Source organism: Cyprinus carpio, chromosome A13, assembly GCF_018340385.1.
Source record: "Cyprinus carpio isolate SPL01 chromosome A13, ASM1834038v1, whole genome shotgun sequence".
NCBI classification, from domain to species: Eukaryota; Metazoa; Chordata; class Actinopteri; order Cypriniformes; family Cyprinidae; genus Cyprinus; species Cyprinus carpio.
In genome coordinates this window covers 831,736-853,075 of record NC_056584.1, presented here as the reverse complement: position 1 = coordinate 853,075, position 21,340 = coordinate 831,736, and the positions used below count along the sequence as shown (strand labels likewise).

The window sequence follows — 21,340 nt, the reverse complement described above, 5'->3', positions numbered from 1 at the left end:
GCATATTTATTAAAGCTTCTTAAGAAATGTTGCTGTTGACATTTTTCTTGGAATCTATTTTGAAAATGACTAAAGGAGAGAGAGAGAGAGAGAGAGAGAGAGAGAGAGAGAGAAGGGGCCCCCATATTTCCTTAATTCATACCTGTTTGTCCAACCAGTGAAAGTTTTCTTCTGCTGAACACAAAAGAAGGTATTTTGAAGAATATGGGCAACCTTCTCTTTCTCCATACTATGGAAGTCAGTGGGGTCCAGCCAAAGGGGAAAAAAAATCATACACATTTGCAACAACTCAACGGTAAGTAAACAATGACAGAATTTTCATTTTTGGGTGAACTATCCCTTTACTGTTAGACTTTCAAGTTTACCAAGTAAACATAATGGGCGTTGGAGCCTTGGCTGCTAACAGAAATTTAACAGTGCAAAAAGCTTAATAAATTACGATGACAATGGAATGTATAAGATGTGACTCCTGACCTAATAAGTCAATTTGCATTTTCCCATGAACATTATTAATATACATACACACAGGGCTCTCAAGTTATAGCAAAAGTTTGGAGTGAGATTAGGGGAGGGGCCACTCAAAGGGGAGGAGCCATCCAAATATTTGCAGCACACAATTTTCTCAAGTTTTCGCAAGCAGTTCCATTTTACCTATTGTTCATAATTGACCTGAACAAATAGGAATGGTAACAACTGGTAAATCTGATTAAAAATAAAAATAAAAAATAAAATAAAAAACACATTCATCCAAATAAAATAAGTTTATGTATTTCAAAAATACAAATGTATCAAAAAAACAAAAATTGGCCACAAACGAGCCAACTGAAGAGCAGTACTCAGTGTACATACTGTACACATACAGAAGTATTGCAGAATTTGCCGTGTAGATGTATGTCAAGCTGTGTGTGTGTGTGTGTGTGTGTGTGAGAGAGAGAGAGAGAGAGAGAGAGATCACATTTCAGCTTATGAATGTTTATTCATTTATTTTCTGTAGTAACTGTTTGTTGCACATTTTGATGTCTGTGTCTGGATGACAGGGGTAAGAGGCTCCCACATAAAGCACTGTAGCTCAAGGCCAGACATTATCACAGTCATAAATGATAGCGTTCTGTCCAGAGCCAAACTGTTCCTAGTTTTGGTTTTGTTCAAACCCACCATGGAGAACAATAAACACTTACAACAGACTTGCAACAACTATCTCTCTGTCTCTCTCACTCACACATCAAAGACTCAGCTTGACATACATGCTCAGGACGAGTTCTGCAGTCCTACTGTATGTGTACAGTATGTACATTGAGCACTGATGTTCAGTTGTCTCGTTTGGAGCCAAATTTCTTTTTATTTTTGATACATTTGTATTTTTTAAATATACAAAACAATCTATTTTATTTGGATGAATTTGTCTGTCTTTTATCAGATTTACTCATCGTTATATTATAACATCGCTAGTACTTTCTTTAGTTTCTGGTAGCCAAAGCGAAGTAAAAGATTCTGGGGCAAAGCAGCTGGAGAGTTTTTGACTGCATCAAAGATAATTTAGCACGAATTTGGCTATATTCCACAACATCAGCTCTCACTATCTTTGGTCACAGGCAAGTGATTTCGTCCAGGAATCATAAAATCAAAATGCTTTATAAAAATAAAAAAAAAAAAAAAAAAAAAAAAAAGGTTACCTGCAGCATTCATCGGATCGCTCTTTCAACTTACACTGTGCGCGCATCCATGTTGCTTAGTAACGAACGCGCTTGCAGCGAAATCTTCGGGGCGTAATTTTCGCAGAAACGACAACATTCTAATATCTGGTTGGCTGGTAGATGGCATTTAATTCCGTATAAGACAGCTATGAACTCGGCAGAGCTTTCCCCGTATTCGTCCATTAATTATAGCAGGACAAGTTTTCCCTTATTTCTCAGCGTGAGAAACACGAGGTGTGGCGCGAGAGCGTGTGAACGGGTTGAAATGCGTGTCTCACGGTGAATGCGTGAGACTGGAGAGCCCTGTATACAATTTAAAATAACAACAAGGGGATATGTTGTATTATTTTTTTTAATGGTTATTTTTAAAAAAAGAAACAAAACAGAAGCATACAACCCCATTCATGGGGACCCACTGTCCTGCAAAGTTTATTTCCAACCCCAACCAGCACAACCACACCTATCTTCAATCCACAATCAAAATCTAGAATCATGATTAGCTTACTTCAGGTGTGTTTAATTAGGGTTGTAGCTAAACTCTGCAGGACAATGGGGCCCAGGGAACACGGCTGAAGACCTCTGTTTTAGGGAATGTCCTGTGTAAGTCATTTTATGGGAGCATATCTGCAGCATTTTGCAGTTATAAAAAACTGCAAAATGCTGCAGATATGCTCTTTTAAGGTTTAATTTAATAAAATAAAGTTATTTAACGTTATTAATGTTATTATATAAACGTTCTTTTTAAACCTTTAAAGGGCATTGGACGTTATTATTTGGTTCTGTGTTTGGTGATCAACATAACTGTCTTGCTAAATAGCCAGCATATCCCAACGTAATTAAATCATATTTTTACACGAATACAATATAAAAGAAAAAAACGTTTGAATGTGACCCTCATATAAGCAGAAGAAGAGAAAAAAATGAAGTGTAATAAAAAACAACCTGAACAAACGCCCACGCTTACATTTTGCATAGTCACGATTACAAAAGCACATTGAAACGGAACGGCTTCCACAGCAGCTCTCGGTTCCTCAGCCTCACCACAACTGAATGAGAGGAAAGGGCTGCTGAGTCATTAGATGACGTCACCGCGTCGTCCGGGTCACGTGTACTCAGTACCAGTAAAGTGTCTGTGCGCGAGGAAGGAATTGACATAGCTCGCGCAGTCCTATCAAATATCAGCTGCTCGCAATTCGACACTGCTTTATTCCCTAACAGTCGAGGTGGCGTGAAACCGTAGCCCGTACTTGACTCGAAACCGCTAGGAAGCAAAGAGCGGATACATCCGTGTTTAAAACGAATCACATAAGGCCTAGAGTGTGCACTCGTGAGTATTAAATTGTCGCTGATTACTGCACGTGAAGTGTGAGTTACGCGGTGGAGGAGAAGCTGAAGTCGAAGTCCATAACAATACGCGAGGGATCGTAGGTTTGTGCTATGGGCTTACTGTCACAAGGGTCGCCGCTCAACTGGGAAGAGACCAAGAAACATGCTGACCACGTTAGAAAGCACGGCATCCTGCAGTTCCTCAACATCTACAATAAGGTCAAAGATCGACAGAAGGACGTGCTGAAATGGGGAGACGAGGTGAGGCTCTTTTTCATCTTCATAAATGCACTTTATTATTGCATGTGATGGAGAAACACGTGGTTGCGTTTTTAGAGGCAGAATGCAGTGATGCAATGGACCAAATTCGGATGCTGCTTGTGAGCAGGTGCGCCGCTCAGCTCGCTTTGTGTTATGCATGCTCGTGCATTGACACTTGTGGACACACTTGACTGGATGTATGATTCTTAAAATCCTTCAGGTCTAAAGGCCGATGTTTACAATTTTGAAATTAGTTTTGTAGACGAATCCAATTCGTGCTTACGCGTGAGTTTATTTGCCAAACTAAAACTTCTCCCTGTTTCGATCTGGCTGAGCACGAGCAAATAGCCAACAAGGGTCCGGCCTACATAGGACTTTCTTCAGGGATGTTCAAAAATGATCACAGGGTGAAGTGGGTTGAGACAATGCACACTGGGAGCTCAAATATAAGATATTTTGTTTCGATTTCACTTCATGTTCTCCCATTTGTTTTTTTCCCCCAATTATAATTATTAAAGTTATTAATCTAAAAATCTCAAAATCACAAAAAAACAGAATTAGGTATTAGTGGGTGCGTCCAAATGTTCCACTGGTTAAGAGTATGTATGATATAGCCCAGGCATGTGAAGATCTGCCCACAATGTGTTTAGTTAACAGATTTTGTGATGACAATTACAAAATCCCATTTACGATGGGTGGGTGGTTCATCATCTTTTAGTGAGCTCTTGCTCGTTTTTTTTTTTTTTTCTTTTTTTTTTTTACATTCTTAACCATGTGCTAAAGTAAACATTTCAAATAACAGCGCCTAAATGTGTTTTCATGTGCAAACTTGATGTTCATGTAGGAACAACAGGCTAATGTCTATTTCTAAACCTCCTTTTGAAATGGCTTTTCATTTCAATACTTTTGTTCGGCCAGAAGATGTCGATGGATTTATGATAAAACCTGCTGGAATGTTGTTGGTTCAGGTGAATCCTTTGTTTCGCATTGGTGGACTCAGAAGGCAAAAAGAATGGAATGGCCTCAGTCTAGAAATGTCACATTGCGATTTTACTTTCATAATGAGTGTGTTTGGAGAAAGATAATACTGTGTTTGTCATTGTTGGGTTTGCAAGGCAAATCCACTCACACATAATATGCATAATACCCTTAGTGAAAGCAGCAGTGCATACAGAAACTATAGTTAGTTGTGGGTAATATTTTGTGGCTTTGTTTATAATGTAATAAACTGTTGTAAAAAAATGTCTGAAACATTTTGCAGGTGGAGTACATGTTGGTGGAAATGGATGCTAAAAATGAAAAAGTCCGCCTGGTTTTGAATGGGAAGGATGTTTTGGAAACCCTTCAGGAAAAGGGTGAAAAGATCAATCCCAAGTGAGTAACCGTTCTAGTGGGATTTATTGTACGTCACAAAACATTGGTTGAAAAGGTTTAAAACCAGGTCAGACTTATCCATAAGAATATGCATATTTTGGTAACATATGCCGGGTTTTGCTACGGGGTCACTGAATCGCAGGTTTAGCTGCAACTGTTTAACAAGCCAAAATAAAAAGGGGAATGTGCTTTTGCAATGAATCCAGAAATGGATTCTAAAACTTCTGACCTTTATTGCACCCATTGTTGAGTTTTTTTTTTTAATACTGGGTAACCCGAGCATAGCTGGTTTGTCCTCTGTACACCTTAACCTTCTACAGGGCTGTAATGTCTTGTAGCCAATCCCTCTGTAACTGCTTGTCTAATCAGCCAACAAGATCGATAGTATCTTTTGTACCTGTAACTTCTTATGTTTAAATTACGGCCTCATAAGAGTCAATTGAAGCTGCTAGCTCAGACAGCATAATCTTAATACGTTTTATAGAAGGGAGGAATGGCCTTTTGTCTGAACCTGTCTACACAAGCCCTTCTGAGGCCAAGTGCTACTGATGTTGTGTAGCTGTTTACAGTAGCATGCAATGGAAATGAGAGAGCCGTGGCATTCCTCATTACTGCTTCTCTACTGCACAGACTGAAGAGCATAGCGCCCCGTCCCAACACAGCACATGGACATTCTGAGATGCCACGCATTTAAATACAGTAGATTGATAGATTGGCCAGATTGGTATTTCCCCATTTTAAGGTGCCTGCTAGATTTTGGAATTGATTTCTCTTTAACATTTCCAAACTTTAGAATCCAGAGTCTACTAACAGTCTTGTCAGAGCATAATATGAGGTGTTGTCTGTCTGCTGTCTGTGCTCATTTGTCTACAGGTGCTTGTGCTAGTGTTCACATTCGTATGTCCCTTTGGATGAAGAGACCAAATATTGATCTCTTGCTTTGTAATGCTTCTGTTTGTTTGCGTTTTCTTATTAGTTGATTGTGATCCTTGCATGTTTGCAGCCACCCCACTCTGTGGAGGCCAGAGTACGGCAGCTACATGATCGAAGGGACGCCCGGGCAGCCGTACGGAGGGACCATGTCGGAGTTTAACACGGTAGAAGACAATATGGGAAAGCGGAGGAGAGAAGCCGCATCTGTCCTTAATATGAACGAGACTCTTCTCACAGTTACGTCATTCCCCAGGTAGTTATATCATCAGTCCTTAGCTGTAATCCAATAATAATATCCATACCCACCCAAAGTTGCGTAAGCTTTGCCAAATTTCCATTAAGGGTGTCTTATTTTGCATTTAGATTCAGGGTTTTGCATCGGGCACAGACCAGATCATAACCTTTTTTTTGATGTGAGGTGTTTTTCCTGGTTCTTCCTGATATTGTCTCAGTTGGTGACCTTTCGCACTTTAAAAAAAGTATTAAATTTATAGACATCTCTTTAAAGTAATGAATGATGCATTTCTATGGACAAAACACATCTGAAGTATAGCGGACAACACAAAGTGAGCTGGTGTGGGAAAAATCCATGACCCAAGCATTTTGCTTACGTGTAAAATTTGAAACCTTCAGGCAATTGAATTTGTATAAGTTTATTTTATTTTTTTTTTTTGCTTTAAAATGATTAGCAAGGAGTTGTTTTTATCGTGTCTCTCTCTGTTAATTATTATGGTAATCAAAATATAAATTATCAAAATAATCATTCGTTGCAGACCCGCTTTGAAGCAATTGCTGTATTGTGACACATACAGTAAAATAAGAGATTGAGAAAGTGGTGTAAGTGGTCATAATGGCCACTCCTAGTATCTAGATGGCATGTTTGCTTATTTTTCTTATTTAAATAAAGACTTTTGTATGTCATATATGAATATGATATGTACTGAGTTAGTCATGGCACAGTTCTTTTTTTTTTTTTGCTCAGGGGTCAAAAAGACATTTGAAATGCATTGTTTCGATCCACTGAAATTAGCTCCAAATGAAGGCTGTTTTGGACAGCTTTTGTTTTATTTATAAGAACTGTTACAGTTTTAGCAGTCTTTGTATTCTATACATATTAATTGTTAAAAAAAGTAAAAATATTTCCTTTTCAGCATAACACTCTATGGATGTTTGAGTGATTTGGGAGTGCCATATGCGTGTAGATAAAATTCACCCTTTAGCCCCAAACACTTTATTGACCATGATAAAAGATGCCGGCTTATATTTGTCTTTGAATGTTATTACATCCCTTGTAGAGTTGCAGTGTAATATGCAAATGTGTGCATTTCTGAATTGTAGCACGTGGTTGTATTTTCCTCTTTGCGATTTATGTGTTTAGGCTAGGCTGCCCAGGCTTCACTCAGCCAGAATACAAACCCACACCTGTTGAAAAAGGGGTGTCCAAATCGCTTTTCTTCCCCGATGAGGCCATCAACTAACACAAAAGATTGTGATAAGTGAAATTCTGTTAACAAGTAGAAAGAGCTTTTTGCAAAGTGCTGTTCATTTGTAGAGTTATGGGTGGTTCACTCATATTTATGGTAGGTTAAGGATTTCAGCAAACCTAACTCTGTTTGTGCTACAGACATGAATTGTACCAAAACTAATATTTGTAAATATTTAATGCATGGTTATTGCAGCTGAAAAAGTTATGAATGCTTTAGGTGATGCACTAACAAATCTCATTTGTTGTGTTATAGCACTCTGACCAGAAACATACGCCACCGGAGAGGAGAAAAGGTGGCAATAAATGTACCAAGTAAGTGTTTTGATGTTTGTTTGTTTTTGTTAAAGCTAGATTTCGGTTTCTGTAGTTGAATGTCAGTCTTGCTCTGGAAATAGAATAAACAGAGTATATGTGGTTTCATTTGATCTACTCTTAATGTGAGTGAATGAGTGGATACCCATAATAATTCGAGATAAGCAGACATGTTCACTGTCAGCCAGCCCTATCGGAACTGAACCAATACAGAACTGATTTGAGCCCCATAATGACACTAATGTCTTTTTGAGCTGCGTTACAGAAGAATCTGAACTGTCTCTATAGTTGAGTTTCCACATTTGATTCTCTTATTTTCTTGTTAATCACGGTGAAGCAGCTTTGACACTATTGGTATTGTATAAAGCACTACAGAAATAAAGGTGACTTGCCTCGACTATTGTTATCGATGTTGAAAATTTTTTCACTTTCTGTAGAGCAGGATTTCTGACAAATGAGATTTCACAGTGGGCGATGCTGCCCAGTGATATGCCATTAAAGTAAAATCAGATGACATGGAGAACGCCGCTGTTCATATTGCAGCGAATTTGGATAAAGATTTATGTGGAAGAAGGTGCTTTTATTGCTCGGTAGCGCACACTGCAACATGTCACATTTGTTTTGTTTGAGCAGGTGTTTATTAACAAAAAGAAATCAAGATGTTTATTATATTTCTGCATGATTTTTGCCATATTTTCAATTGCTTTTCTTTTGACTTCCATCTACTTAACAGTTTTTAAAGATAAAAACACCCCGTCTCCTTTTGTGGAGGCGTTTCCAGAGGATGATGGGGAAGCTGCCCGGGCTGCTCTGCCTGATCACATCTACATGGACGCCATGGGCTTTGGCATGGGAAACTGTTGCCTGCAGGTAAAATGTGTTTTCCTCCCAGAAACCTCTCTCACTAGCTCTGTTTCCATCACCTTGTTTTTATGCGCATTTTGAAGTATCACAACAGAAAAGAGTTATGAAGCGCAAGTAATTTATTATATATGAAAATTTATTAAATTCAGTGGCTTCTACATTTGTTAGTGATATTTAGTGCCACTTAGTGATGATTTTGTTTTCTTAGACTTGTTGGATGGAAACAGTGCTTATTCGCAAATGTTTATACAATATTCAAATTTTGCTTAATGTTTGACATTGAGTCCGTGTTGTCCACCTCTGCCATTTCAGGTGACCTTCCAGGCCTGCAGCATCAGTGAGGCACGCTACCTTTACGACCAACTGGCCACTTTCTGTCCCATAGTGGTAAGAGAACATGGGTTTGGGGAATTCTCATAACAGAACACGCTGTCCATTTGAAAAGGGTCCAAAACAAGAAAGTAAACTTTGCTTCACAGAACAAATGATAATTAATCACTGTGTTTATACTGTTAAAAAAATTGTATAAAAATGTGGGGAAATGGTCTCTGCAGGTGAGGCAAACTTTTATGCATGATGTGACTGCTTCTAAGAGGGAGTTGTGTTGTACACTACCGCATTCAAGAAAATAGAATGAGTTAAAATCTCAACTAAGAGCTGGTCTTAGCTGAAAACTGGGCATCTTTACCACACATGAAGTAATATAGGTAACACTTTACAATGAGGTGTCATTTGTTAAAATTAATGTTGGAACTAACAATGAACAGACCATTTGTTACAGTATTTATTAGTCTTTTTTAATGTTAGTTAATGAAAATACAGTTATTCATTGTTCATGTTAGTTCACAGTACATTAATGTTAACAAGCACAACCTTTGATTTTAATAATGGTTAACTACTGTTAACCTTATTGTAAAATGTTATCGTAATATAAATCCGACCCTCACCTTTTTCACATTCCTGTGTGGTTAGCAGATGCCTTTAGATGTTTTCAGAAATGCATTCAAAAGTTCTGTGTATTGTTGTTTATGTTTGTGCAGATGGCTCTCAGCGCTGCCTCACCGTTCTATCGGGGCTACGTATCAGATATTGACTGCCGTTGGGGTGTGATCTCTGCATCGGTGGATGACAGAACCCGAGAGGAGCGGGGCCTGGAGGTGAGATCAGGATCCTGTCTTCCCATTTTTCTACCAAAATGGTGCTTTGGCTGGTCCTGGAGCCGTTGCCAAATGACGATTTGACAGACAACATTATGACATAGCATTTAGGGATGCTCTGTTCTGCCTTTTTCTCCTCCAATAATGATTCCAATACCTAGGGTTCAGTATTGGCCGATACCCTAAAAACATTTTTTTTTAAATAAAAAATAAATGTAGAGTTTATATATCTCTGTGTGTGGAACTGATAATATTTCTTTCACAATCTACTAAATACAGACTACTACTTATAAAGAAAAACAGTATATAAACTGTAAATATGCAAAAATATATATGTATATTCATAATCTATGATAAAAAAAATCATAAACTAGGTTAGTGGATAATTCGGCAGCAAAAGTTATTCTAAAAATATCAATGCACAATAATTTTAGAAATCCAAACATTTAGTGAAAAAAAAAAAACCCAATATTTTGTGGGGAACAAATAAGTGTTGCACTAAATATGGTAAAATGTTACACATTGCTATTTGTATTATAAAATCCATTAATGAAAAACATTCATGAATGTATTTATATATAAGTATATACTATAAAATTAAAATACATTTCTTTTAAATGTATAGCGTATATTTTAATAAGGCAACAACATATGATAGATTTGAAAGGACAAAACAAATACAATGTGGCACGAAGCGCTTACAATATGCGCATCCGTATGGCTTCAGAAGAAACACAGAATAATACGCATAATAATCTCGGATATGGATCGGCCCTCTCTGACCGATACCCGATCAGACAAAAATACATGCCTAATAGCATGCCCGCGAACAAGAAAAATTTGACAATTTTTAGATCCTATTCATAAGTAAATAGTTTTCCTTGAGGAGGCAAGATGGATTTTATAATTATAGGCTGCATGATGTTCCTTTACACCCACATCCAAACAACAGACACTCCCAATTCAGTAATGATTACAGGCATCCCAGACTTGTGTGAATCATACATGGAATAACAGACAGCCTTGTTAATAATTTTAAAAGAAAACTAACCCCATCCAATTACTGCTTTTGAGAACCTTTTTTTTTTTTTTTATACCACAGGGCTCCAGACTGTGACCATTTTTTCTGCCGGTAATTTCTGTGAGCTATCGCACTGGCGCGACCACCGCGTAGTTCAACTCATAAGCGCTGCCATTTCTGTTGCATTGAGAAACATCAAACGGCAAACGAAAACAAAACGAAATCCCGCTACTCATTTGAGCTGCGCGGTCCGCGACGCAAACAAACTTCTCTGAGCTCAGAACAGCTTTACTCGGCAGCCAAAGTTGAGTTCACGACACTGTTACAGCACAGCGCGCTGCAAGATCCAGTGAGAAGTGCTTGTATTCGCTGGAGAATTAATAAAAATTGCCATGAGATCTAATGAAAAGCATTCAAATTCGGCACAGAAATCTCTTTTACAAACAGATCAAACGTCGCTGACATAGAAAACCAGTAACGCTAACTATAACCATGGTGGTGTTGCAGAAATTGTCGAATGTTACGACATTAATTTCATTCATCATTCATTTCAGGGTTTGTACAACCTTTTGAAAGAGGAGCAGTTTTCAGTTACTTTCAAGTATTTCACACAAATGTTTCCAGCACTTTAAAGCTCCAAAATGATCCAATTTGAATGTTATTTTTAATGGGTTGACCAAAATATATAATATAACAAACACTTATGTAAAAAAAAAAAAAAAAAAATAAATGATAACCTCTAGATGGCAGCAGATGAACACTTATTGGCTTAAAAGTCATTAATTTATAGTTTTTCCTTTATACTTTGAAATTATAAAATAACATTTATAAATCACTATAAAAAAATATCAAATCATCAAAAAAATCAGATTTTGTCAGAATTGTGCTCTCTTTTTTTCTTTTTTTTTGTGTATGAAGTAAGAAAAGTAACAAAGTGCTTTGTGCTCATAAATGTGCAGTGATCATAATCACTGAAGTTGTTGGTCAGTTCCATATAAGACTAGAGAAGAATAATGGTACATTTAATAAGAGTACATTATATACCTTTTCTACATAAAAATTAGATTTTGCATGTTACTGTTGTTAATAAAATTAATTTCGTAAGCTTCCCAACTGAAGCTTACTGCTTTACTGTCAAATGTGTAGAAACATGAAATGAACATAATATTTTAGTAACTGCCCTTATTAATGCAAAACGATAGTAATTTTATTTTTTATATATATATATATATATATATATATATATATATATATATATATAAGTTATACAGTTAAAATATATTTATTATTATTTATTATTATTTATTATTGTCATATCCCTCTAAAATTAAAAGAATACTTCTATTTATTGTCAAAGCATTTGTCAGTTATACAGTTAAAATAGGGAGAATATGTGAATGTGCTCCAAAAAAATTTTAGTCAGGGGCTACAGTGCTCCTGGTAAAAATAGTTAGTCTGAAGCCCTGTACCACCACACTTTATATAATGTCTGATTTTATTTAAATATGAAAAAGGAAAAACCTCACTCAATTTGCGCACATGATGTTAATTCTCCTCTTAGAATTATGCACTTTGAATTGTCACAAATGTTTTTGATTTTTTTGGTTGTTGTTACATTTAATATAAATGTTTCATATCAAATGACAGTAAAAGCTGCATGTATAATAATTAACAAGTTAGTCAGTAGATCTGACTACTTTTGATATCAACAGTTATCAGCCAAGGCCAGTACTCTCAGAATAGGATGATTAATCAGCTGATGTTTAAATATCAATAGCTTTACAAGTGGAGCATGTCATATCATGTCAATTTCTCACACCCATTATCCTGTTTTTTTTTCTCAGTTTCTGATTGCTCTGTTAAAAAAAATGTTCTTAATTAATGGAATTAATGTCCCCGCAGCCGCTGAAAAACAACAAATTCAGGATCCACAAATCGCGGTATGATTCGATTGATAGCTACCTTTCCTGCTGTGGTGAGAAATACAATGACATTGATCTGACCATAGATGAAGATATCAACAAACAACTCCTAGATGCAGGTAAAGAAACACACACTGGCACCATGTCTACAGCAGTTTGAGGATCACCTCAAACACAAGTCTTGCTCATTCCTTTGTCCTCTTGTCAAAAGATCCTTTGAGTCCACTGTAGACATCATTGCTGCTTGTAATGGGTACTTTTTGCTTTCGACGCAACACGGCACTCGCGTTCAGGGTAGACGGGGTGTGAAAATCATTGAAGCAGGCCGCTGCAGTCAGTGCGCCTGCCAGCTCTGTGTGCAGTATTTTCAGTCGCACTGTATTGGACTGTTGCAGGCATCGATAAACTGCTGGCACAGCACATTGCACATCTCTTCATCCGTGACCCACTGTCACTCTTCCAGGAGAAGATTCATCTGGATGATGAGAACGAATCGGACCACTTTGAGGTAAAGTTAACATTGGATTTTCATTGTTCTAGCAAATTGATCAGCAACAACAAAGTGTCAATATTAGACCAGTGTTTACTTTGTAGTTTAAAGATTTGTTCAAATTGCATGTGAAAATGAGCCGTAGTTTATTTTGCATGTTGCAGAACCTTCAGTCAACCAACTGGCAGACAATGAGGTTCAAGCCCCCCCCTCCAAACTCTGACATCGGATGGAGAGTTGAGTTCCGTCCAATGGAGGTATTAAAAAAACAGCCGTCTGCCCGCTGTCTGTGTGCCAAATGATGCAAGCAGATGCGGCTTGACTGGCTGTGTGCTTAGCAAAGCAAACGTCAGAACTCGCCAACCTACAGATTATTCAAGCACAACATGCAAAACTAATCATTTGCTACTGACAGAATACACACTATATATATATGTGCACAATATAAATTTGATATATTAATGAAACTTATAATATAATAAAATGCGACGTGGACTAAATGTGGACCAGTTTGATTTTATTTTCATATGCAGTTATTTGATTTGTGCTTCAAGTTTCTTATATCAGATCGTCATGTGCATTTATTTATTTATTTTTTATTTTTATTTTTATTTTTTTAAACAGGTCCAACTGACAGATTTTGAAAACTCTGCTTATGTCGTGTTTATCGTTCTCCTCACCCGTGTGATCTTATCGTATAAGTTGGATTTCCTCATTCCATTATCAAAGGTTGGTTTTGTCTTTTTGTGTTTTGATATTTAGCATTTTAACTCTTGGTTACACAGCTGAAAAACTGGAAGATATTAAATGGCAAAAAAAAAAAAACTGAACATTCTTAAAAATAAGACCGTCACCAAGAATTATACATGTGCATGCATGACTTTTGTATTTCTGTTCATTAAAGCACTGCATGCAGCTTCACTGTGTTTTCGGTTTAGGTTGATGAAAATATGAAAGTTGCCCAGAAGCGAAATGCAGTGCAAGAAGGCATGTTTTATTTTCGGAAGGATGTCTTTAAAGGTTAGTTGACATTAAAGTTAAAAAGATGTCACTTTCATTCATATCAACATTGAGCTGTGACATGTTTTTACAAAGGCACAACTAAAACAATCATGGTCATTATCATGTGATTCTGCATGCTGGTTCCATATTTCTTTTAAATCATTATTTCTTGATTTGTATTATTATTATTATTATTATTTTAAGGCTGCAACCCAGTGTTAGACCCGCCCTCCACAGCTCAGAATGGAGTGGAGAGTGAAGCTAAAGACAGTGAAGAGTTCACACTGATGAGTATTGACACCATCATCAATGGGAAGGTGAGTGTTCCTCTGCTCTTTAACTTTACTCTCCAAAGATTTTCAACAGTAGGCTAAAGTGGGTAGAAAGATGCTCAATTCCTCCATTTTATTGTGTTGGTGTGTAGGGTTGGGCCGTTAGACGATCGCCGATGGCTGACAGATATCACGATGTTGATATTTGTCAGCCAAAAAAAAAAAAACTAATAACATTTTAATTAAACATAAAATATCGCCCAGTGCAATGCTTTTAAATTTCTGATTAGGTAATAACATATTAACATAAAATGATGTTTTCCAAATCACAATACAAATGACATTCAAAACAGTCCAATGAACACAAATTAAACAGTAAAAATTTACTGTGCAAAAATTGCCAAACTAATTATAAGCTAGATGTTTACACGAACTAAACGAAGCATACGAAAAAGGCAACAAAATTAAAAATTATTTAAATGAAATTAGATTAAATAGATTAGACAACTTTAGACATCGCCCAGCCCTAGTGGTGTGTTTCTTGCTTGCTTTCTTAGGAAGGGGTATTTCACGGCCTGATCCCAATGTTGAACTGCTACCTTGAGAACATGGAGGTGGATGTCGACACACGATGCACTATTCTCAACTACCTGAAACTCATCAAGAAGCGTGCTTCTGGTATGCAAATGTGTTTCGGTTAATTACAGTGTCAGTGCTTCGGTTTTTAAACATAAAAAAAAAATGCCATAAATTTTTTGCTGAATTTTTAATTATTTTTTTTATTGCAGAAATATTATATTAAGAATGCCTTGATTCAGGCGAACTAGTTCAGTTATTGTCACATCCAGCAGGTTGATTGTGTTGCTTCTATATTTTTTAATGTTTGTGTTCACTACCGTGCTTTTCTCAGGTGAGCTGATGACTATGGCTAAGTGGATGAGGGAGTTTGTTGCCAAACATCCTCAGTACAAGCAGGACAGCGTCATTACAGACAAAATAAACTACGACCTGCTGCACAAGTGCGACAGAATCGCAAAGGGGGTAGAGAAATGTCCAGAACTTATCGGAGACCCGGTTAACAGAGGAAAATGAAGCCTGCTCGAAACAAACACCAATCTTATATTTAAAAAATGCTCCTTTGCATGAGAACAGAAGACCACTGCTCCAGAAAAAAAAGGTTTTAAGAAAATATTGAAAATAGCATGTGTTGATTGCTGAGGTCATCCAAAGGGTTGTGGAATTTGTACATAGCAGATTTTTATTATTCGCAAATTATTTTAATAGCTTAAACAGATCCATGATGTAATTTATATTTCACGTCGGTCTGACTTTGTGAGAGATTATGTAAAGTGTAGCAAACACTGAATTGTACATTAATAATATTTTCATTGTTGAAATGTAAGTACTGTACTTCATCAGGCATTAACAAGTGTACTTTCTTTTTTTTATGGATGAAACTGTTGACTTGCTTTGCAGATTCTTTTGGCATTTAATATTGTACCAATTAAGAGAATGATTTCAAGGCACTGCTCTTGATTCAAGTCTGTATGCAGCACTGACTAAACTGATGGAGGAATTGAAATTGGGGTAATGGGAAGTAGAAGACTGTAGAGTTGTTTTTCACTAACACATTCTATTTTGTAATTTTCGTGTTTGAAGGACAGCTAAATTCATACCATCTGAAGTTTCTTAGTTGTTAAGCTTTACATAGCAGATCCACCACTAGAGGGGGCAGATTATCTTTTTTATTAAATTAACAGAAAGATGAATTAGGTTAAGTTATAGTTTGTTAGCTTTAATATCAGTATATGGCTTCAAACAAAGTGGTTCCTGTACATATTTCAGCTTATTGAATGGAACACCTGCCTTTTATAGAGCACTGTAATTTCTTTAGCATTCAAGCCTTATGGAAATAATTCTTTAAATGCTGCTTGCGTGTAATGTTTATTCTTTAAAATTCAATTCATTAAATCATTTAATAAGCATCAGACTATCGTTGCTTACAGTATCTATGAGCTTACGTCGTCACGCAGACAATAAAAGCTGTTACGCAAGCACATACCCCCTGGCAGTTTAGGTTTGCTGAGTGTCAGACACAAAATGTTTTTGATTGCATTATTTTATTGGACAGAGGAATGAATGTGCTCTGTGTATATACTAGTTTTCTGATCTACTATCAGTGATTCATTTTACATGATTTTCATTAAGCAGAAAACTCTTGTATAATTTATATTGGCTTGAAATGCAAATTTTAATGGTCAAATGCTTAAGCCATGAATAAAAATAAATAAATAAAATAGGTATTTAGATAATATTAAAGTCAGCTTAAAAGACAGCAGAAATTGGATATAAAGCTTTCACAGTTTTCACAACTTATTCAGGTTCTTTATCAAAGAAACATTAAACAGTGCATCAAACACTGCATTACAGGTCAGCAGAATATATCTAATTCAGTTGGTATTATAAGTAATTTACCGCTTTGCATTTTCAAACACAAGGCCATCACTAGAACTTACAGGGTCTGGAACAAAAGCTTTATGGAAGGGCCTCTTCAGGGTCCAAAACAAAGGCTATACCATTAGGGCTCTTAATAGTGTTCCAGTTGTCATCATCTAATGATGTCAGGGACTTTTAATTCTGTGTACTGACTGTTGTATACTGCTTATAATGAATAACATTTGCAAATGTGATTCTAAAGTGTGAAGTGGTTGACATATGATGCAAAATAATGAAACTTTTTTTATATATATCACGTTGCATCATAAAGGTTTTTTTTTTTTAATGCTTACTGACATCATTCTAATACTCTCTCCAGTGTGTAGCCAAGTAACAAAATACCATACCATTTACAAGAACTAGTAACTACAATAACTATATCAAAATATTAACGATTAACCACTGCTTTCCAAAAAAGAAAATGTTACATGATTGTTGTGTGGGCCACGTGAGCACGTTTGGTGGAACTTGTGACATTTTTCCTGTAATTGTTCCCTGTAACATGGGCCCCTTGATGCACTCTGCATCAGCGCAGCTCTGTGATTGGTCTGCTTTGGCTCCACATCATAGCAGCGCTGTGATTGGCCTGTTCTAACTTCAGATGAATGGGGTGACTTTTAGTTCGCGAAACAGTTCACGCCTTGTAAATTGTGCAGCAGCACAATGCTTAAAAAAAAACTGCCTTAACGCGCGCCATAATGGACGTCAGAACGGTTAGGTTGACGTTCTAAATCCATCTGAAGCACAGTAGTTGGTCATGCAGTGGCATGGCGACATCCTAAATGTGGATAAACCATCACTTTTAAAACTACACCTTTATCAATGGTCCTGGTATTTTAACGCGTTATGAACGTTCCAGATGCATACTTTTGTTCTTGGTATGAAACCTGATTTTTTAAATCTGCATGACAGTAAAGGGCAGTGGGGGACGCAGTGTGCACGCAGACTTTGCCCTAGAGCGGCAGTATAAAGCGAGTTATTCGAACACGTCCCGTTATACGCATCAGTTTCAGGTGGACTATAGACACACTCATGACGCTCATTAGTTCACGAGCTTTTTCCACCCTGTCACACTGACGACACCACCCGCACAGGACAACGCTTAAGGAAATATCGGTCTGAAGACTAAAGGTAAGATGCTTTACAATAGTTTTGCTGACCATGACGCTAAAGAGATGTAAACACCCCAAAATGTCATCTGGAACTGCGCTGTCTGGGACACAGTGTCGCGCCCGTTACCTTATATGACATGACTTTATCAAAGATTAGAAGCGTTAGGTTTACGACGATGTGACTCAAAGCCGTTCGTTATTTGTTATGATGAAGAAGACTTAGCAAAACGTTTCTGAGTCGTCTTGAAATGTGTAGTTGCAGTTTCTGATCTGTTGTATAAAAGCAATATGATCCTATCGAGTAGTTGACATAACATGCAAATCAGTGACAGCAGTGTCCCGCTGTGAGACATCACGCTATAATCTTTAGGGGCTCGAGTCAAGTGCGTAGAGCTGAAACCCTATTGTAATTGTTAGAATGGCCACTGATCAGCAATCTACACGTAAAACTGATCGTGCAGACCAAACCATAAGTCGTAGAGACTTGAAACTTGGTGGGAATGGTAATACTCACATCGTCTACAACGTGACCAAGGCTCGCCCCAATCGGCCTGACGGGGGCGCTACAGCGAGCGATCAATAGTACGAAATCGCTAATCTAATCGTAGGAACAAATCTATGGAGACAGATTAGTCTCAAATATAATTCAGGCAAAAAACACGATTCACACATGCGTAAACAATTTCACATGCATGAAACCTAATTCACGTACACACAAAAAAAATTCACGTGCGTGAAAAAAATATATATATTCACAAAAAGCAATTCACATGCGCAAAATAAAATTATATATTCATAAAATACATTTCACAAATGCAAAACACAATTCTTAGATATACAACTGTGCACAAAAACCTTTGAATGTTTAAAATGTACGAGTGACTGAATGTACAAATCGTCATTTACTACGAATCCACTCGGATTTGTGTGTGTGTGTTTTTGAGACTTTCCTTGCAGAGCTCTCTCTTCCCACGTGGGTCTGTCGTACTCTTTAGCCAATCAGATGCGAGCCTAACATTCAACCAATCATATCATAAGCCACCGAGAGTGCATTCAGAAGCTCGCAGGCAATCGGGGAGACGTCAAGAGAGAAGCCCATAGAAGCCCTGGCGTTACATTTTAAAATACTATACAAAATAATTAATCAGAATACTTACTCCTGCTCACTCACGCCAAAGAACTCCCCGCTCAAGCTCACCGTCTCTGCAAGATTAACGATGGCAGTTTGCACGCACAGCTACTAGAAGATTTACATCTGTCAGACAGGTTGCTGACGTCATCAAGCTTAGTTTGAGTCTGCGCGTCAGAAACGGAAGTGCTAAAAATGGGCTTCACTTGTCTCAATTGAGTTCCAGTTGGGTCGCTGTGTCCATTTCTTCTACTGTCTATGGGATTACTGATGTAAAGGCTTAATTTCCGTTCTAATTAATCCATATTGCGCAAAAGGTGCGCAGAATCGTGCTCCTTGAATGCACTCTCAGTGGCTTATGATATGATTGGTTGAATGGTAAGCTCGCATCTGATTGGCTAAAGAGTACGACAGACCCACGTGGGAAGAGAGGTCTGCCACGAAAGTCTCAAAAACACACACACACAAATCCGAGTGGAATCGTAGTAAATGACGATTTGTACATTCAGACACTCGTACATTCTAAACATTCAAAGGTTTTTGTGCACAGTTGTATATCTACGAATTGTGTTTTGCATTTGTGAAATGTATTTTATGAATATATAATTTTATTTTGCGCATGTGAATTGCTTTTTGTAAATATATATTTCACTCACGCAAATTAATTTTTTTTGTACGTAAATTAATTATCATTCATGCAAAATAAACTACTCACGCATGAATCAATCTTTTTTCTTTAATTAAATTTGAGACTAAAATAAAAGGTCTCCATACAAATCCCTTGTGTCGTTGTAATCCTTTGCGCACCATGGACAAACATGCCTCGGATTCTGGGGAAATTTTCGTAGTTTTTGACAAACCTAGTAATTTTGCGAACTATTCCTATGTTTTTCACTTGATCAGAATGAAACCAGTGCAGAAATATTTTCTGGAGAGTGAATATTAATAATAATAATAAAAAAAAGCAAACGTGCACCTATAACTCTTGAACAGAAAAAATAAAAATAATTAATTAAATATATATATATATATATATATACTTATATATATATATATATATATATATATACATACTTGGTGGGCATGTTTGACTCATGGCGCTAGAGGTCTGTAAAATAATTTTGAAAGAAATTGGCCACTAGGTGACAGTGGCTGATTTTCACATGGTTTTCAGTGTTCATATCAAAATTCAATCAAATAATTTCAATCAAATCGCTGTCAGTCAAATCGTTTATTAAATATCCTCAATTATGTTAAAAACTGAATTATGTTAAAAACTAGTCCTAGGTTTTTCGCTCAACCTCAATAAAACCACAGCAGCACAATAAATCAATCATTATAAAATTGTTTTGAATTTTACCCTTAAGGTAGCTATAATGGGTTCATTTAGAAAAGGGGTGTGGCCAAAATACCCAAAAGCTTATAAATCCTAAACAAAAATTCAAAACTTCCTGAAACTAGGTGAGCACATGCAACAGATGATTCTTAACAAGCATGCAAACTTTCGCAAATTTTAACAATCTGACCGTAGGTGGTGCTATAACAGTTAAAACGGTTTCAAAAACTCTGGTAAATTACCTCAAATTGAAAAAAAAAAAATATTCACAATTATTCAAAATATTTAAATATCCACTAGATACTCATATCATAAATTACACAAGTGTTTACTCCATCTCCGACCATTTATGACCACAGCTGTCAATCAAATTGTTATTAAAATATTTGAGATAATTTAAAAACCTTGTTTTGTGAACTAGTCCTTGGTTTTTAACTCCACATCAATAAAATAAGTACAGTACAATCCTCTGGGCTCTCTAGGACCTAGAGAGCCCAGAGGATTGTACTGTACTTATTTTATTGATGTGGAGTTAAAAAGTCTAGGTCGATAATTATGAACAAAATATTGAACTTCAGCAACTGGACAGCTATTACAGGATAATTTTAAAATATGGTCTTGGTCTAGTGTACCCAAAAGCCTATAAATCCTAAAAGAAAACTCAAAACTAAGTCAACTCATGCATCAGATCATTCTAAATAAGCATGCAAACTTATTACATTTAAACATTTAGTTAAAGTTTACAACTTCGTTTACACAGATATATCAGATATATACAATTATGCCACATTACGATTAAATTTAAACCTGATGTGTAAAAATGTGTTTTAAACAGGAGACTTGCAGTAACGATTTTGTAACATATCAGTTATTTCAAATATCTATATCTTCAACAAAATTTGTGCGCGCTTGTGTGTGTGTGTGTGTGTGTGTGTGTGTGTGTGTGTGTGTGTGTGTGTGTGTGTGTGTGTGTATTTTTGTGTGTGTGTGTGTGTGTGTGTCTGTGAGTGTATTCTCCATTGTGGGTGTGTTTTAGTGTTAGGCATACATGTCACATTTGCTTAGACCCTAAAAGCATAGAACCTTAAAGGCCTCAAAGCATTTGAACCCCAGTAATTGCTGCTTGCAGCTATTTTTAATATTACTTATTGTT

The 21,340-nt window shown here is 36.7% G+C and overlaps 2 protein-coding genes across 2 annotated transcripts in view; both read left to right on the top strand.

The window, feature by feature from the left end:
* Positions 1–2,695: 2,695 nt before the first annotated feature.
* LOC109102318 (glutamate--cysteine ligase catalytic subunit) lies at positions 2,696–16,102 on the top strand. The gene is given in 16 exon segments (XM_042768347.1): positions 2,696–3,281; positions 4,543–4,655; positions 5,659–5,841; positions 6,967–7,077; positions 7,328–7,386; positions 8,120–8,256; positions 8,563–8,637; positions 9,291–9,407; positions 12,331–12,469; positions 12,746–12,858; positions 13,005–13,097; positions 13,465–13,569; positions 13,779–13,860; positions 14,047–14,159; positions 14,672–14,792; positions 15,025–16,102. Coding segments are annotated over 16 exon segments (1,893 nt in total). The 5' UTR covers positions 2,696–3,131; the 3' UTR covers positions 15,207–16,102.
* A 1,149-nt stretch (positions 16,103–17,251) lies between these two features.
* Positions 17,252–21,340, top strand: part of LOC109102773 (elongation of very long chain fatty acids protein 5-like) — an 18,117-nt gene continuing 14,028 nt past the window's right edge. The window contains exon 1 of the mRNA XM_042768346.1: positions 17,252–17,741. The gene's annotated coding sequence lies outside the window, so the exon portion shown is untranslated. The remainder of the gene's footprint in view (positions 17,742–21,340) is intronic.